Source organism: Lycium barbarum, chromosome 9, assembly GCF_019175385.1.
Source record: "Lycium barbarum isolate Lr01 chromosome 9, ASM1917538v2, whole genome shotgun sequence".
Lineage (NCBI taxonomy): Eukaryota > Viridiplantae > Streptophyta > Magnoliopsida > Solanales > Solanaceae > Lycium > Lycium barbarum.
Window position 1 is genome coordinate 108010964 of NC_083345.1, and position 17309 is coordinate 108028272.

The 17309-nt window shown below is 32.9% G+C and overlaps 1 protein-coding gene across 1 annotated transcript; it reads right to left on the bottom strand.

Annotated features, from left to right (window-relative positions):
* Positions 1-6562: 6562 nt before the first annotated feature.
* Positions 6563-16956, bottom strand: LOC132609321 (2-isopropylmalate synthase A-like). Its single transcript, XM_060323233.1, has 13 exons — positions 16631-16956; positions 15551-15953; positions 12371-12584; positions 12206-12286; positions 9902-9994; positions 9710-9796; positions 9295-9395; positions 8412-8445; positions 8258-8332; positions 8091-8174; positions 7843-7977; positions 7523-7668; positions 6563-7116 (listed from the first exon to the last, which is right to left on the bottom strand). The coding sequence occupies exons 1-13, from the start codon at positions 16875-16877 to the stop codon at positions 6987-6989; spliced, it is 1830 nt and encodes a 609-aa protein (XP_060179216.1). The 5' UTR covers positions 16878-16956; the 3' UTR covers positions 6563-6986.
* Between the last annotated feature and the right edge of the window lie 353 nt (positions 16957-17309).

Sequence of the window (17309 nt, forward strand, 5' to 3'; positions counted from 1 at the left end):
TCGTCATTTTAGGGGTTGAAAAGGTGCCCGAAGTAAGTTTTGTTTGAAAAAACTTAGTGTTTTTTCCATACTTTGACCAACGATTAGTCGTGGATCAAGACTCCGAAACGTCAATATTTTATATAGAACCTGATATTTTTTTCTGCGTACAATAATGTAGGCCCAATACATCAAGGATACGTAGACGTTCGGATCGTCATTTTAGGGGTTGAAAAGATGCCCGAAGTAAGTTTTATTTGAAAAAACTTAGTGTATTTAAGTATCACTATCTTTGTAAGGCCTCACAGGCTAAGCAACATGAGATAGCGGGATTCCTACCACTACTACAGGTATACCTAAAAATATTAATAAAAGTATTAACTATATTTATAAAAAAAAACTTGTTCAATTCCGAGATGAGGCTGACTGGCCATAGCAAATCCATAATTTTGAGCCAACAAATTCATGTGATAACCATGCTGACCACTCATTTGAAATATATTATTTTGATTTGCTGGTTTGGTCTTTACATAAATCTCCAAAATATTTATATCGATCTTATCCGCAAATTTTTGCCGTATGGAGAAAAATTGTAGCAAGGACTGGTCATTCTCAATTTTAAACTCAATGAACCTTGTATTGTTACCTTGAAATGAGCATGGATATTTTCCAGAAATATCAATTTGAATATTTTCACTATTTGTCCCCATCTTCTCATGCAATAGTTCAACCAATTCAGCATAGTTCGTTGAAATAAACATGCTGACAATCATTTTGGCACCTTCAGTGTACCTGAATCCGTTCATTTCAGTAATTATTTCGCCACCCCAATACAAAGCAACCATCACATTATGTTCAAAATTGGTCATCTTTACTCCTACACACGAAAATAAGACACTTATTATTATTAATATAACAGAAAAATAAATTAAAACTATAGTATTATTTTAACATATTACGAAATATTTGACTTAATTAACTTATACCTGTTGAATTTTTTAATGCTGTTCCAACAATAGGCCACACAAGTAGAAGCTTTGATGAAAATTGTTCGAATGTGTTTGAACATTCGTTTCATACACTATATTTTATAATGATATGTGGTTTGTTCAAAAAGTATGAGGAAGAGGGACTTTAGCAGTGTGTCGTTATTGTGTGTCACGTTTTACAATTAAAACGTAACTATTAATCACGTTTTATAGTCAAATCAATCAGAAAGATTCCCAATTTGCAGGATTCTCGGCAAGATTTGCGCATGTCTAGTTTGAGTAGAAACGTAACTGTCAGTTACATTTTATGCTAAAATCGTAACTCCTAGTTACGGCTTTAACATCAGTCAATGTCAGATTACATAAAAGGATTGTTCGTATTTGAATTCTCTAAAGTCGTTACTGACAGTAACGTATTAGGAATAATACGTTACTAACAGTCACGAATTAGCTTTTAACACCGTTAACCCGACCTAATTTTTTCCGTTAGAATTTTTGAATAAAATAATGCCTAATACGTTACTCAAGAATATGTTTATGCTAGTTCCGTAAAAAAAATAAAAAACGTATTACTTTGGTAAATTGATTTAAAAAATAGCTTATTTTGGTCAAAGGCTCTCTTCCAGGCAAGTCGTATTTTTGTTGGATAGGCTCCCTATTTCTGTACAGTTGACAAGAGATGATGGAGGCAGGAGTTTATTCCTTGATCACACACCACCAACTATACCACCCCACTATCTTCGCGTTTGTTGTATCTCGAGACCAGCTTTTGGAAACTCATCATTTTGTTCAATGCACCAATATAGGCTCGGACACTGGAGATAACAACGTCCATATCCGCTCCAGTTCCACTGGATGAAAAGAGTAGACAAAAACATTCCGAGTCAAAATGAAAAACTAATAACAGTTATTGTGGTAAGCTATGAGTCGCCTAACAAGATGATATTCACGTATCAACTACAAGCTGAACTAGTATATGTAGGACATGTTTTGATATATTTGTGATACATAAATGTTTGACATTTAGATACCAATGTCGTTACTTGTCATATTTTGTGTGTATATTTTTCTATTCCCATGTTTGCCCCAGTTTTGTAGCGCTAGGTACATTTCACTTCCATATGTGTCATTCTTAGGAAACTTTCCGTGTAAAATACTGTCTCTGACTCTGTCATGTCATGTCCATGTTCCCAGATTCTACATGAAAGAACTGAAAGGGCAAACAATATTTCTTGTAGATTTCATACCGAAATGTGCGATGAGGAGTATGTCCAGCTGAACCATTCGTTACAGGAAGGTCATCCTCACCCCGGATTAACACTCTGGTTGAAGCTATGGCATCTATACCTTTTGTGACTGCATTCATGGAGTATTCGAGGAATGTTATAGGTACCTGCATAGTCAGGAAAAGTCAGTCCACCAACAGTATAAAGCACAGCATAAAAGATAAACGTTTCATCACTAAAATTGCAATTTGAGAAGCAACTACAAAACTGCTAGCAATAAATTTATCTGTCCTATTGTGAGAAGAGATACAACGTTATGATATTCTATATTGTTTCTTTTGTTCTAATATTTTATATTGTTACTTTGAGTTTGGTTTTGCAACAAAAATTAATTTCATTCCCCAATTATTGCAACAGTTCCCACATTAAAAGATAAAAAGTTATTATACTCTCTCCAAAAAATTAAATTCTCTTCAAATTAACAGTATTTACTATTTTTAATAATATATATAGGATACATTTTTAGAAAAAAGTGGGGCCTCCAAAAAGTTGGGCCCTAAGCCACTGCTTTAATGGCTTTGTAATAGGGGAAGTTACATAAATACAAATAAATAAGTAAAATATTTCGTAATCTACAACTATTAACTAAATTACATAATCTACAATATATACTCTATATTTAGGGTATATGTATGGTTTTATACCATAAATAAAAAAATGTTACTATGAATAAAAGGCTAATAATAAGGAGTTTCCTATATTAGTGATAACCAAATTAAATACATATCAGAACACATTAATTACTTTTCTAAACATCTCAATATACTCAGCTAGCATTTTAATCCATAAAATAGTATACTACTATTTATATGATATATATTATATAATTTCTTGAACAAGTAAATATATTCTTGTACTTATATATTACGTATATTTCACTATTATATACTATATATAATATTTTTTTTATGCATATTAACTAGTATGTTAACTAATATATACTATATATAAAATAATTTCTTATGTATAGTAAACAAAAAGTATTAGATATATTTGACCACATACATTATTGTATATATTAGGCATATATTGTTTATTATATTAAATATATACAAATATAAATTTAATTAGTTAATTTTCCTATTTCATGGAAGAGAGAGAACAAAATTGAATAATTAATATGTGATGGCAGAAAGGAAGCCAAGTTTTTGGGATGGGGTGTCAATTATTAATTAAGATCCTATTTTAGTGGTAATCCATAAGTAATTATATTATTCTTTCAATATATTGTATATTGTATATTTTATATGTTATTGTAGAGTACAGTTGGTTGGCAGATAGAGTAATATATTCATATATTAGGTATATCGTAATATTATATACTATATACACAAATAATATTATTATATTATATACTATATATAATATACAAACTTAAATATACTAATTTTTACTATTATATTCACAAATATTTTGTTATCATCTTTTCAGTTAAATATACTAATTTGAATATACCATATACTTTTTAAGGTATATTTTCATGTACATTTCTTATACCATATTTTCATATACCATATCTTTTCATATACTTTTCTTAATATTAATATATTCAAATAATTTCTTTTAGTCACAAAAAACTAATAATTGAATCATCATCAAGTGAAATTAAAAAAAAAAAAAAAAAAGAATAAAGAGGAGGAAACGAAAGAAAAAAAAGTCTTTTTAAAATGGCAGATGGAATATGGGATTTGAAGTTGGTTTTGTTATGTTTATTTGAAAAATTACATTCTAATGATTTTGAAAGAAAGAGAAAGTAAAAAGTGGACATGCATTAGTGGTAGTGACTCCTAAAATTAAGTATTATTAATATTTTAGGAATGTAAAAAGTTGTATTTTTGTAATTAAGAAGTTAAAATTTTGAATAAGTTGTATTTATGTAATTTTTTGAAATTAGTTGTAATCTTTTTAATTACCATTTGAAAAAGTTGTATTTGTGTGACTTTCCCTTTGTAATACAACTAGCCCTGTAAAAAAAATTCAAAATTTGACCTTGTCAAGTCCACAACTTCAGTAAAAAAATGTCTGAAATTGAACTTGGCAAGCTATGCCAAACTTCATGCAAAAAATGTTTGAAATTGAACTTGACAAGCTATACCAAACTTCATGCAAAAAAGTTTGATGTCTGAAGTGTGGTCTTGTACACTTCAAAAAAAATGTCGATGTTTGTCAAACTTCATACGCAAATTCCACAGTTTTCATCGCGAATGTCTAAAGTTGTGCTCGGAACGAATTAAACTTATAATTTTTTTAACTTGGGTCATAAACTAAATGGCGGCCCCAAAAGCGTATAATTGTACACTTCGTCCAAATACTAACTGAATTATAGACTTTTAAGTTTTAGCTATATCTTTCACCCATTTGTTATGACTGGAGGGAAAAAAGAAATACAAAAAGCAATCCACTCTGGATAAAATGGATTCATACATTCTACATCAAAGATCAGCAGTTGGCCACTCTTAACATACCTCGCCAAGCAAGTTGGATGGTGCGAAAAATTATTGGCACTTGGGAAAAACTCGAGCAAGTGACCACTGGGACGCTGCCTACCAAAAGCGCGATCAGAAACATCTATCTACAGCTACTGAACAACCATGAGAGAGTGAATTGGAAATGCTTAATGTTCCATAATGATGCCCGACCCAAATCTGTGTTTATCTTGTGGCTATGTCTTCATGGAAAATTGTTGATAATTGATAGACTACTCAGCTGGGAACTGAGCTTTGATCCAGTGTGTGTGCTGTGTAAAACGTATAATGAAGACAGGGAACACATGTTCGTCAAGTGTGCATATGCGCAGCAACTCTGGAACAGAGTACTGACGTGGTTAAAGCAACCACTGACCAGTGCGCAAACATGGCTGCAGCACCTGGAATGGCTGATCAACCGAGGGAAAGGTAAGTCACAGCAAGCTAGATTATTTCGTATGGTGTGTGCTGAAGTGACGAACTCAATATGGAACGAAAGGAATGCGAGGATTTTTGAACAGCGAAGCCGTGAAGTGGAGAAAGTTGCCCGCGAAATAGCCTACATATGCAATGTGCGAGCTACTCCAAGCTTACAATCTCTTATGCAGAGCTACATATTCTGAGGGAGTAATAGACCCAGCATTAGGCTTTTATATGTGTTTTGTAGGTAGACAGTAGTAAACCAGATAGATAGCTGTGGTTGGCTATGCTATGGAGCTGAAACTTAATCCCTTCTCAGTAGTCTTTAACATTTTGAATTTACGCTTGATAATATAATTTGATTCAACTCACTTAATATAAAAAGTTCATTCTCTTATATAGCGAAAGAAAATGAAAAGATATGTAAAACTCTCAACTTCACCCGTTCAAGAAAATAATTTTTAATACTTTGCATATTTCAGCATATATGTTAATGTCAAGTTTTTTTTTTTTTAATTTCTGAAATTCATGCCTAATCAAACGCTTCTATATAAAATAGGAGGTATTGAGAATATATTTAAGGGGAAAGCTCAGATATATCATCGAACTTAACAAAATGGCCTATTTGTGTTACTTGTTAATAGTTGGACTTAACATGCCATCGACGTTACCATTTTGGGTCATATATGTCATTATCCACTAACGGAACCCTACTATTAATAAGATTTTGCCACGTGACGTTATCTAAACTCTTCATTACTTATTAGTCCCCCATCCCTCTCATCCCCTCTTACGAGTGACATATGTGAATCATTTTGTTAAGTTCAGTGGCATATTTGAGCCTTGTCTCAAGCCACGTTTACCCTTGACACATTGTTAATTCAATGAACAAATTTAATGTTTATTATAGTTTCAAAGCCCCTATTAATTAAGGGTATTTTAGTCAGTGTACATTTTAATTTTTAAAAGTAAGTGACTTCCTTAATTCATGTGCCCAAGTCTAAAACCTTAATTATTTTAGACTGGTGGGGGTAGTATAGTTGAGCTTTTCCCTATCTTTAAAGTTTTGTCATCTGTGTGCCGGATATGTGTGCTCTTCTTTAATTAGTTCGCTCGAATTATCCAAATACCCACCCCTCATTGCCCTACCTTTTTGACTTCCCAATTGACAAAGGCATAGGGTTGGCATGATTTATGTATTGAGTATTTACTTCTTCATAAGAGTTTCAATTTCCTTTTAGTCATCAAGTTAAGGTAAATTTTAGTTTGATTTCAGTTCAAAGAGAAAGTGCTTTAAAATGGCAAAATGAACCCTTGCAAAATAGAAATTTGAAAATTTAGATGGCAAACTGAAAGAGAAGTAAGTCCCAAGTCCCAACACTTCTTTGGAAAGGAAAATCAATCAAAGAACCAGAAGACAAAATTAACAATAAAACAGTTCTTTGACATTTTAAAAACCATTCAGAAAGACTATGTGATTAGAGGAGAACCTCAGATATTTCTGTAATTAACTTCAAAGAGAAGCTCTTAACTTAGCAATGCATAAGCACAAGAGCTAAACCACATAAAGTATCTGTGATTAATTGGTACAACACAAAGCTTAATTGACTTTCACACATTAAGACATTTAAGCTTTGTCTCCGAATAAACTACAAGCTGCACATCAACCTGCAGAAGAGTGGAGAGAATGCAGGAGAAAATGAAAATGCACGACGACTCATATTTTTCATTTATCATTGCCACTTCTTCCGGGCAAGTCGTATTTTTGTTGGATAGGCTCCCTATTTCTGTACAATTGACAAGAGATGATGGAGGCAGGAGTTTATTCCTTGATCACACACCACCAACTATACCACCACACTATCTTCGCGTTTGTTGTATCTCGAGACCAGCTTTTGGAAACTCATCATTTTGTTCAATGCACCAATATAGGCTCGGACACTGGAGATAACAACGTCCATATCCGCTCCAGTTCCACTGGATGAAAAGAGTAGACAAAAACATTCCAAGTCAAAATGAAAAACTGATAACAGTTATTGTGGTAAGCTATGAGTCGCCTAAGAAGATGGTATTCACGTATCAACTACAAGCTGAACTAGTATATGTAGGACATGTTTTGATATATTTGTGATACATATATATTACATAAATGTTTGACATTTAGATACCAAAGTCGTTACTTGTCATATTTTGTGTGTATATTTTTCTATTCCCATATTTGCCCCAGTTTTGTAGCGCCAGGTACATTTCACTTCCATATGTGTCATTCTTAGGAAATTTTCCGTGTAAATACCGTCTCTGACTCTGTCATGTCATGTCCATGTTCCCAGATTCTACATGAAAGAACTGAAAGGGCAAACAATATTTCTTGTAGATTTCATACCTAAATGTGCGATGAGGAGTATGTCCAGCTGAACCATTCGTTACAGTAAGGTCATCCTCACCACGGATTAACACTCTGGTTGAAGCTATGGCATCTATACCTTCTGTGACTGCATTCATGGAGTATTCGAGGAGTGTTATAGGTACCTGCATAGTCAGGAAAATTCAGTCCACCAACAGTATAAAGCACAGCATAAAAGATAAACGTTTCATCACTAAAATTGCAATTTGAGAAGCAACTACAAAACTGCTAGCAATAAATTTATCTGTCCTATTGTGAGAAGAGATACAACGTTATGAGAGTTTCTGTTCCATTTAAACCTTTACGATGAGGTCCACTGCCTTGTAAGCTGCATCAACAGGTCCTGTTCCAACAGAACAAGCAATATGCTCTTGACCGTCAATGTCAATAAGCTTAACAGTTGCTGTAGAGAGCCCAAGACTTCCACATGTAATCTGTCCATTGAACATTAAATCATTTGAATCAGCTTAACTATTATTTTTCAATCCAATAGAAAGAAAATAAAAAAGGACCAGCAAAGATTAGACACGAGAAGAGTTTCATCTACCTGTACGTCACCAACCAGCCAAACAACTTGAGGCTGGAAAACTTCATCTGACATCAGTGCTATTATGTCATCATCTGTAATTTTCTGAAAGAGCAGTAGGGAAGATAAATAAATGGACAACACAAATTTGAGCTCTAGGTAATGGAAATATGAACAATTTAATTCACCTTTTTCTTCTCAGCTACTGACTTGAATCGCCAAAACAGGCCCTCTAGTTCTGTTTCTTCAATGTCATATCCAAGCTGGAACAGGAATAAAATGATTGATCCCTATTTTTTATTATATAAGAAATATATGCAATTCATACGGTATGCAACTTACCTCAAGTATTTTGGATTTCAATGCATGGCGCCCACTGGAAAAAAAAATTTCAACATGTTATCAATTTCCTAAAAGGAAGGATGTAGTTAATGTGAATGTTGCAAATGAGATTAAGAGCGAAGGCAGGAGGAGAATGGTAAAACTTATTATGATGGTTGTGTGATAAAATAGTGTAAAACTTATTATGATGGTTGTGTGATACAATAGTGAACATAACCAAGTTATAGCCCGAAATCTTAACAAGATTTTAGCTCAATATAACAGAAAGAGATACTAAAGACCGAGGGCGTGTTTGCCTGTTGGGTATGAAGGAAAATGTTTTTCCTAGAAAATAAGTGGGTTTCTTACTTATTTTCTGGTGTTTGGTTAGTAAGCGAAAAATACTATCCCAAATATATTTGTACATAATCTAGGCAAACACTATGGATGATGGGTTGTTGGGGGGGGGGGGGGGGGGGGGGATGCTTTGGAGGGTGGACACGAGCAGTGGCGGATCTAGGATATTCTCTGAGGAGGTTCGAAAAATAAAAATGTAGTGCCCGAGGCTTGAACTTGGAACTTCAAGCTGAATTTTAAGCACCCTAAACCACTGAACCAACCCCTACTCTTGTGTTCAAGGTGTTCAAAATCTATATATATACATAAAACATATAAAAATACCTTATATATACAGTATAATTTTTTGCCAAGGGTGTTCGGGTGAACACCCTCAATGGGCTGTAGATCCGCCCTTGGGCACGAGACAATCAATTTGGAATGCCACTATGAAACTTGTTTTCCCTACTTCCACTAGGGAAGTCTTCCTTTTTTTTTTTTTTTTTTCCTAGAGAGAATGTTTTCCACAAGTTTACATGGAAAAATTGGAAGAAAAACCAAAGCATACCTGAGTTTCCCAAGAACAATACCCGCTTCATGTGCACGAGTAAGCCCAATATCTTCAGGTGATATAATCTCATAGGTATCTTTGTGTTTTAACATTCCATCCTAAAGCATATAAAAGGGAAGTAAAAAGACAAAAGAGACTTAGATTATTATCTCTTCTTTAGTTGAGAACTGTACGATAGTTGAAACTTGAAAAGTTATAAAATCTGATCATTAGGCAAGGAAAACAACAGAGGGGCCACTGGCGAATTTACTGCAAATAATCTAGAATGATAAGAGAAATAATTGAAATCTAAGATGAATCTGAACATTCAGCCGAAAAGAACATTGAATTGAGCTCTAACGGATATGTAGAAAAAGATTACAACACTAAATCTAGGTGCATCCACGCTGTAATTAGAGAAAATAACACAGACCTGATGGATGCCACTTTCATGAGCAAATGCATTAGCTCCAACAATGGACTTATGTGGCTGCACCTGAAGCCCAGTGTACTCCTCCACCTGCAAAGATATCGGTCAGCAAAAAGCACAAAAAGAAGGAAAAAAAAAAAGATTTTAGCCAGTACAAATCTTTAGAAGATTAGGATGCAACTAGGGGTACGATACCACTTTGCTCGACGGGATAATATTTTGAGTATTAATCCCAGTGTAGAGGCCGCCTAATACTTGATCTCCACGACATTTTAAGGCCATTACAACCTATTCCCGTACAAGTGAAAGATAAAAAATTAAACTTAAGAAAGAAAACACAAGAAAATGACCAAACAGAAAAAAGTACCAAAGCAAAAGAGTTCGTGTACAAGTGAGTACTTAATCAATTTTCAACTGTCAATATAACCATCAAAGGCTGTAAAGTAATCCATTATTGGTTGCATGTTTGCAGCTGTTCTTGTCAAATGATTAGTCTTCAATAAAAAAAAAAAAAAAAAAAAAAGAGAAGTAGTTGGTCCCTCGTATAAGCAACATTATACCAAATGCAATATGAGACCTATTGGTAGGTGAAACAAGCATTTATGGACAGAAGGAGATGGCCAACAAACAGACACAAGTTGATCAGGGCTTAGATTAACTATGGGCAAAATAGACCACAAATGTGAACCCTTGTCGGCTCGCTGGTTAGATGTCCTATTTTGACCTGGCATGTTCTTTTTAGAATATTTGATGCGTAACATTTAACATTAGATGGAAAATCGAGGAGTAATAAAGCTTCATTAATCCTTTCTCCAAGCGTACAAAAGGGAAAGTTTGAGCTGAAAAACATAGAGAGTGGCATAATATTATTCGTAGCAAGGAGATAATAAAAGGAAAGGCAAAATTTTCAATTTGGAGAATAAGGGGCATCAACCTCAAGAAGAGGAAATTAGATCAACATTTTATCATTTCATTTATCCAAAGTTTTCTTTCTTTTTATCCTTTGCAGCATCACATCATGCCTTAACACATTTAAAGATGCAATGGAAAACATACAACTCAACTATTTTAACAATCTCAACGCAAAGCTAAAACTGTACTAAAAGAAACATGATCCTCCATATTTTCTGAAGCTTTAATATAGAAACATGAAAAAATAAAAATGAAAACAGGCGCCCTTTATAATTTGATAGAGCAAGTGCATCTGTGTAAGTAGCCTAGCACATACTCCCCTGGCCCCATATCAAGTGACATAATTTGACTGGAAACATATTCTAAAGCAAGAGTTAAGTTTACAAACAAAAGGGCGACCAATTTTGAACATCCAGCTAGTTGAGCTCGAACATTTACTACTATTAAGGTAATTCTACATCACCTTTTAAGCACTATGCCACTGAAAATTCTATTAAACAAAGGAAGAAAAAACCTTCTGTTTCTTATGAAATTGCAGACATTTGTTGGACAGGTATAAAAATGAAAAATGAGAAAAGCAAAAAAAAAAATCTCTTATCTCTAATTAAGTATCCACCTTTCCTTTTTTCACTAATCAAAAAGAAAAGTGTACATCTTTCATTTTTCGGTAGTTTTAACTTTTAACACCTATTATAACGCACAAAAGTTAGCTGGCACTTGTTTTTACTCTTCTCATAAAAATTTCTTCTCATTCGATTCTAACAAAGAAAATGATGATTATCTACCTGCTCCCACATGTTCAAGAATAAAATTAAGCAATAGACAATTTCTACTCCTTTCTTATTGTGTGTGAAAATTATACTAACACATCCTTTTAATTTGGGAAGACAGTAACAATTCATGATATTAAGGGGGAAATTTCAATAATGTATAATCCAGCATAAGAAAATTACATTTGCGTAGCCATAGTTTTAAATTACACTGGCTAGCCACTTTTTCACGGTATACAACATTATACAACAATATAATGCTTTATACACCTACTGTAGACAATGTATCAACCTTGTATAAAAGTGTATAACAATGTATAAGAGGTGTTTATACACACTTTTACACTAGTATACAAACTTATACAAGAGGTGTTTATACATAAGAAGGGTTTATACATAATGTATAATAGGTGTTTCTACACACTTGTTCTCTTTCTCATTATACACACTTGTTCTCTTTCTCATCATTGTAATAGTGTAATCAAAATTCTATAAGTACAAAGTTTCACCTTAAGCGTTGCTAGGACATTTTAACACATTTAATATAAGTTGGGCATCACCAGCAACAAAAACAAAGCTGCAGAGCAACAGCAACAGAAAACAAAGACGCAGAGCAACAGCAAAGCTCTAAATGTTGGCTAGCTCAGGTAAATAAATAAACATGGGCTAATCCGGGTAAATATTTTCTTCAAATTGTCATACAGTATTATTTTCCCTTGCAGAAATGCATAAATGGGAATTCACACCATAGTTTGTGGACTTAAAAAATCATGCATGCAAGAACCTGAAGTTTCTTTGTACAAGACTCTCAACTTACCTCCTCGAGCGAAGCATTTCCAGCTCTTTCACCGATGCCATTGATGGTCACTTCTACTTGTCTTGCACCTCCACAAGCTCCCTGAAATTGAACACGCTTCAATATTTTTCATACAACGTAAGTTAGTTACATCACCATTAGGCACGGATGAAACTGATCACGTACGGCTAGGGTGTTGGCAGTAGCTAGCCCAAGATCATTATGACAGTGTGTTGATATGATCACATGTTCGATTCCTGGAGTATTGGCTTTTATGTCAGCAATTAATTGTCCAAATTCTTTCGGGACAGCGTATCCAACAGTATCAGGTATGTTAAGGGTTGTTGCACCAGCTTTGATAACTTCTCCAAGGATATGATAAAGGAACTCTCGTTCGGACCTGGTGAAATTAACAAGAAATATAGACTCAGTTTTCTTTAACTGATCAAACAAAATTAGAGTCTATCGAGAAGAGAAAGATGTTGATTAGAATTAAGCTTGAAGGATCCAAGAAAGTGTTCCCCTTTTCCCATTTTAATGCAATTTTTTGTTTTGATAATGGTGGTTTCTAGACCAACTTTCACGCGCATAGTTCCCCAAATCCTGACTAGCTTGCACCAATACCAAAAGCAATAGCAAATTTTGAGGTCGTTTGGTTTAGAGAAAAGTTATGCGGAGATTAGTTATGCAGAATTATGTAAGGATTAGTTATGTAAAACTTCGTTATGTAGGGATTATTTCTTGCTGAATGTTTAGTTAAATAGTACAAATTAGTATTTAAAATATTTATTTATTGTTTAAACAAAATAAAAAAAATTCTTACTATTATGAAGGTCAATTCCGTCATTTTGTAATTTTAGTCCATGTATTACTAATTCCCACATTCTTATTTCATAGTTGTCTCGCATAAAATGATACATAAATTCCCGCAAAACTTATGCAAGTATTATTGATGCAAGTAACAAAAGGACAATCAAACACTACATATCTAATGTTGAATTTTATGCAAAGTATCAAAAGAGCTACCAAACATTGCATTGTTAATGCTAGATTTTATGTAGGTATTATCATGCCTTATATATGGTTCGAATACAAGTTATGCAGGAATTAGTTATGTACGAATTAGTTATGCGGGAATTAGTCATGGGGTAATTAGTTATGCAAGGATTATATAATGTCGAGATTATTTCTTGTTGAATATTTAGATTGATGTATTATAAATTATATACAATGCATAATTTGAACTATTTGTTTACTTTGTTAAACATTTTTTTTTTAATATTATGAGATTTAGTTTGGTCATTTTAGAATTTTAATCCGTGTATTACTCAATACCTGCATTTTAATTCCACATTCTATCACTCATAGAATAACATAAATTCCCGCATAAATTATCCATGTACTCCCCCCCCCCCCCCCCCCCCCCCCCCCGGTCCTGTTATATGATGTTTCTATTTTAGGCACACCCTTTAAGAAATTCTCTCACTTTTAGAAAGTAAGAGGTGTTTTCACTAAATTAGCTTCATTGAAAGTACCTAATTAATATGGTTTCTTGGTTATGTAAAAATCTACTTATCTAAAATAAGGGTAAATTTGAAGCAAAAATTAATACCTTTTGATTATGTTAAAAAACACATCTATTGACTAAATATAAAAGCTAAAAAACACCATATGGACCGAAAAAAGTATTATTTATGAGAAAAACAAAAAAGAGCAATCAAACGACGTATTAATTAATGTTGATTTCCATGTGAAGACTAAATTTCTTTAAATCCCAACCAAACATGATATAAACTTATACTGATTTTTTTTGTGGAGAATATATCCCTAACACTCAACAACCCAAACCAAATGGCCCCTATGTTCTTTAAACATTCTCTTTTCTTTTCTTCTTAATAACGACAATGTCTGGACCACATTGTGTGCACATCTCAATTAGTCTACTAGCTCAAGCATCAGATAACGATTAAACCTTTTCTTCAAGATTAGAAAGCATCTCCACACCACTCATTGGACAAAAAGGCACATTAACATAGAAAACAGTAATTATTGTTCAAAATTTCCTTGAGATGGACAACATTACTTTATATAAAAATTATTTTATGCGCTCACATTTATCTTTAGTACACAAACCAATTAGGTAGTACTGTATAAGAGCTCCTAATAATATTGCCTTTTCAGAGTTATAAGGGACATCTACCACCTATATGCCCACAATTTAAATAAACATCTGAAATCATCCAGGATAGTCCACTAAGCAATTAACTAATCACTCAAAATTATAGGAGTAGCTGAATCTAATAAAACAACAAAACAATACGTTCTACTTAATCCTTCATTCCCAAATTCAGAAACTTTCTCCGTAGCAAATACTGAAGGTGGTAGTTTTAAGGTTTACTAAAGGGAATCAGAAACTTTGGTACAAAAACTGCAAAACAGTATTTGAAAAAGAATAAAAAAATCAGTGTTTCAAACAAAGGCCACCAATAAAGTTTTGGGTTTTCCCAAAAGAGGAAAAAAAATAGACAATTATTTTTAATTTTTTGAAGGGTTAATTTCACGAATGAGGTAGTTTTCATTTGGAAAAGTTGACTGATTTTAGTATTATAAAAGAATAGTTTAGTAACTTTAATGAGTACTATAAAAAAAGACTCAAATAGTCCCTTAAGTCCTTAAGTTTAATCATTGGATTAAAAGAATCCTTTAAATATCATATACTAGTCCTTATTTACTTTTCCCGTCAAAGACTAACGGAGGGACATTAATTGTCCAATCCAAAATAAATAAAAGAATGCACACCAACTGACATAAACCCAACAACTATTAAAGGTAAAGGGGCCAAAATTCCCTTCAATTATTCAAAATATATCAGTTTTATCCTCCGTTAAGTTTTTTTCTCATAAAATGCCTTTTAACTAGCTCAAAAATACTCTTCCTACTAAAAGTTGTTCCAATAAACAAACGAAAAAGTGCACATTTTTTTCTTGAACTATTTGAAATGGCGTAATTTTTGAGCTATATCCAATTAAGAGCACTTGTTTTGAACTTTAAATGGAGTGCAAAACTGACTCATTTCAAATAGTTCAATGGCAAAATTGAACTATTTCCTTATTTTGTAGCAACCGTTGATAGGAAGGGTAATTTCGAATTATTTAGCTAGTTGAAGGGTAATTTTAAACAAAAAACCTTAACGACAAGGATATTTTTTAGCAAAAAAATAACGAAGCCGTAATTTGACCTGTTTTAAATAATCCAAGGATATTTTTAGCCCTTTAAATTAAAATAAGAAGGATGAAGAAGGAAAAAAAGAAGAAGGGGGAATTGAGTGTTTAAACGTTAAAGTCAGGAAAGTAAAAGTTTGCAAACCTTCCAGCATCTTCAGGGCTAAATTCAACATCATCACATCCAAGACTTCTTGCATATGCTACCATACTCCTAGCTTTCTCCACAACTTCTTCTCTACTCATTTTCAACTTATACTTCATATGTATCTCACTTGTCGCTATAAATGTATGTATCCTAGCTCTCTTAGCATACTTAATAGCTCCCCATGCTTTATCAATATCCCTCTTATTACACCTTGATAATCCACAAATTACTGGCACATAACCTTCATCATCAACCTTGTTACCAATTTCTTCAGCTATTAATTTAACCGCTTCAAAATCAGCTTCAGATGATGCTGGAAAACCAGCTTCGATTATGTCTACACCGAGTTTAGCTAATTGACGTGCCACATCGAGTTTCTCTTTTGTTGTCATTGTTGCACCTGGCAGCAGGGATGGATGTAACATATTAGGTATGAGTTAATTGACTCATAAATTTCAACGTGGAACATGGATTTATATGTAAACATTTATTCAAATTACAATAAATGTTCACTCTGTTTCAATTCATGCGGTATTATTTGACTTGAAACAAAGTTTACGACCATTTGGCCATGAGAATTATTCACCTTTTTTCTGATTTTTTTTTTCACTTTATTTGAAAATCAGCATTTGGTCATGTAAATTTCAAATACAACTTGAAGTTATATTTAAAATTTGGGAAACACCTAAAATTATATTTTCACTTTTTCCACTTTCAGACAGCCACATATTCTTTGCAACTTTTGGACAACCAAATATTCTTTACAAAAAACTATAATCAAACACAAATTCATCTTCAACTCCAACTTCAAAAATTCCAAATAAAATGAAAAATATTTGATTTCTATGGCCAAACGCCTACTACGGCATAAAAGGATATTTCACAGTTAAGTTATTTCTAATTTTTTATGTGACTTTATTTTTGTGACGGACTAATACAGAAATAGTGTCACAAAAATTGAGACAGAGGAAGCAATAGACATGAATTCATAATTTTAAAAGTATAACGGTTTTTAATATTAAAGAACCTTAAAAGGTTGAATTCATAGAGTTTAAATCTTAAATTCGCGTCTGGCACCTGGTGATTGCTCGCCATCGCGAAGAGTCGTATCGAAAATGCGTACATATTTTGAGTCAGAGATTTTGCTGGGTATATATTCAGGTCGTTGCTGGTGGCGAATTGAGCATCGGATAACTGTGTTTGTTCCATACGTCGAATAAGAGTGTTTTTTTAAGTTAAAGATGGTGTGGATAAGAGGATTTTTGGATTGCAAGGAGATGTTAGTGCTCTGAGAAAATGCTGAGTTTAAACAGAGAGATGCCATTTCTTTTTGGTCGAAAAGAAGACAGAAGATGTAGATGTGCAAGTGCTAGTTGGCCGAAAATGGTCAACAGAGAGAAAAACAGAAGATATATATATATATATATATATATATGTATATATATATATATATATAGAAAAAAAGAAAGAGGAAAGCAAGATAGACACGTAAGAAAAGAAGAAAGACAAATAGATAAAATGTTACTCCCTATGATATCTCAAATTATTTATCGTATTTTTAAATATAATTCTTTTAAATTATTCGTCATTTTAGAAGTTTAAGGCAAAATTAACTATTTTTTTTATTTTTACTCTTAATAGAATTTTATTATTAATAGAGATGAACATTTACTGGAGAGAAATTATTATTTAGATATAAATAAGGTTAAGTTAGTCAAATACCACTCTTAATTAATACTTCCTCCGTTTCAATTTA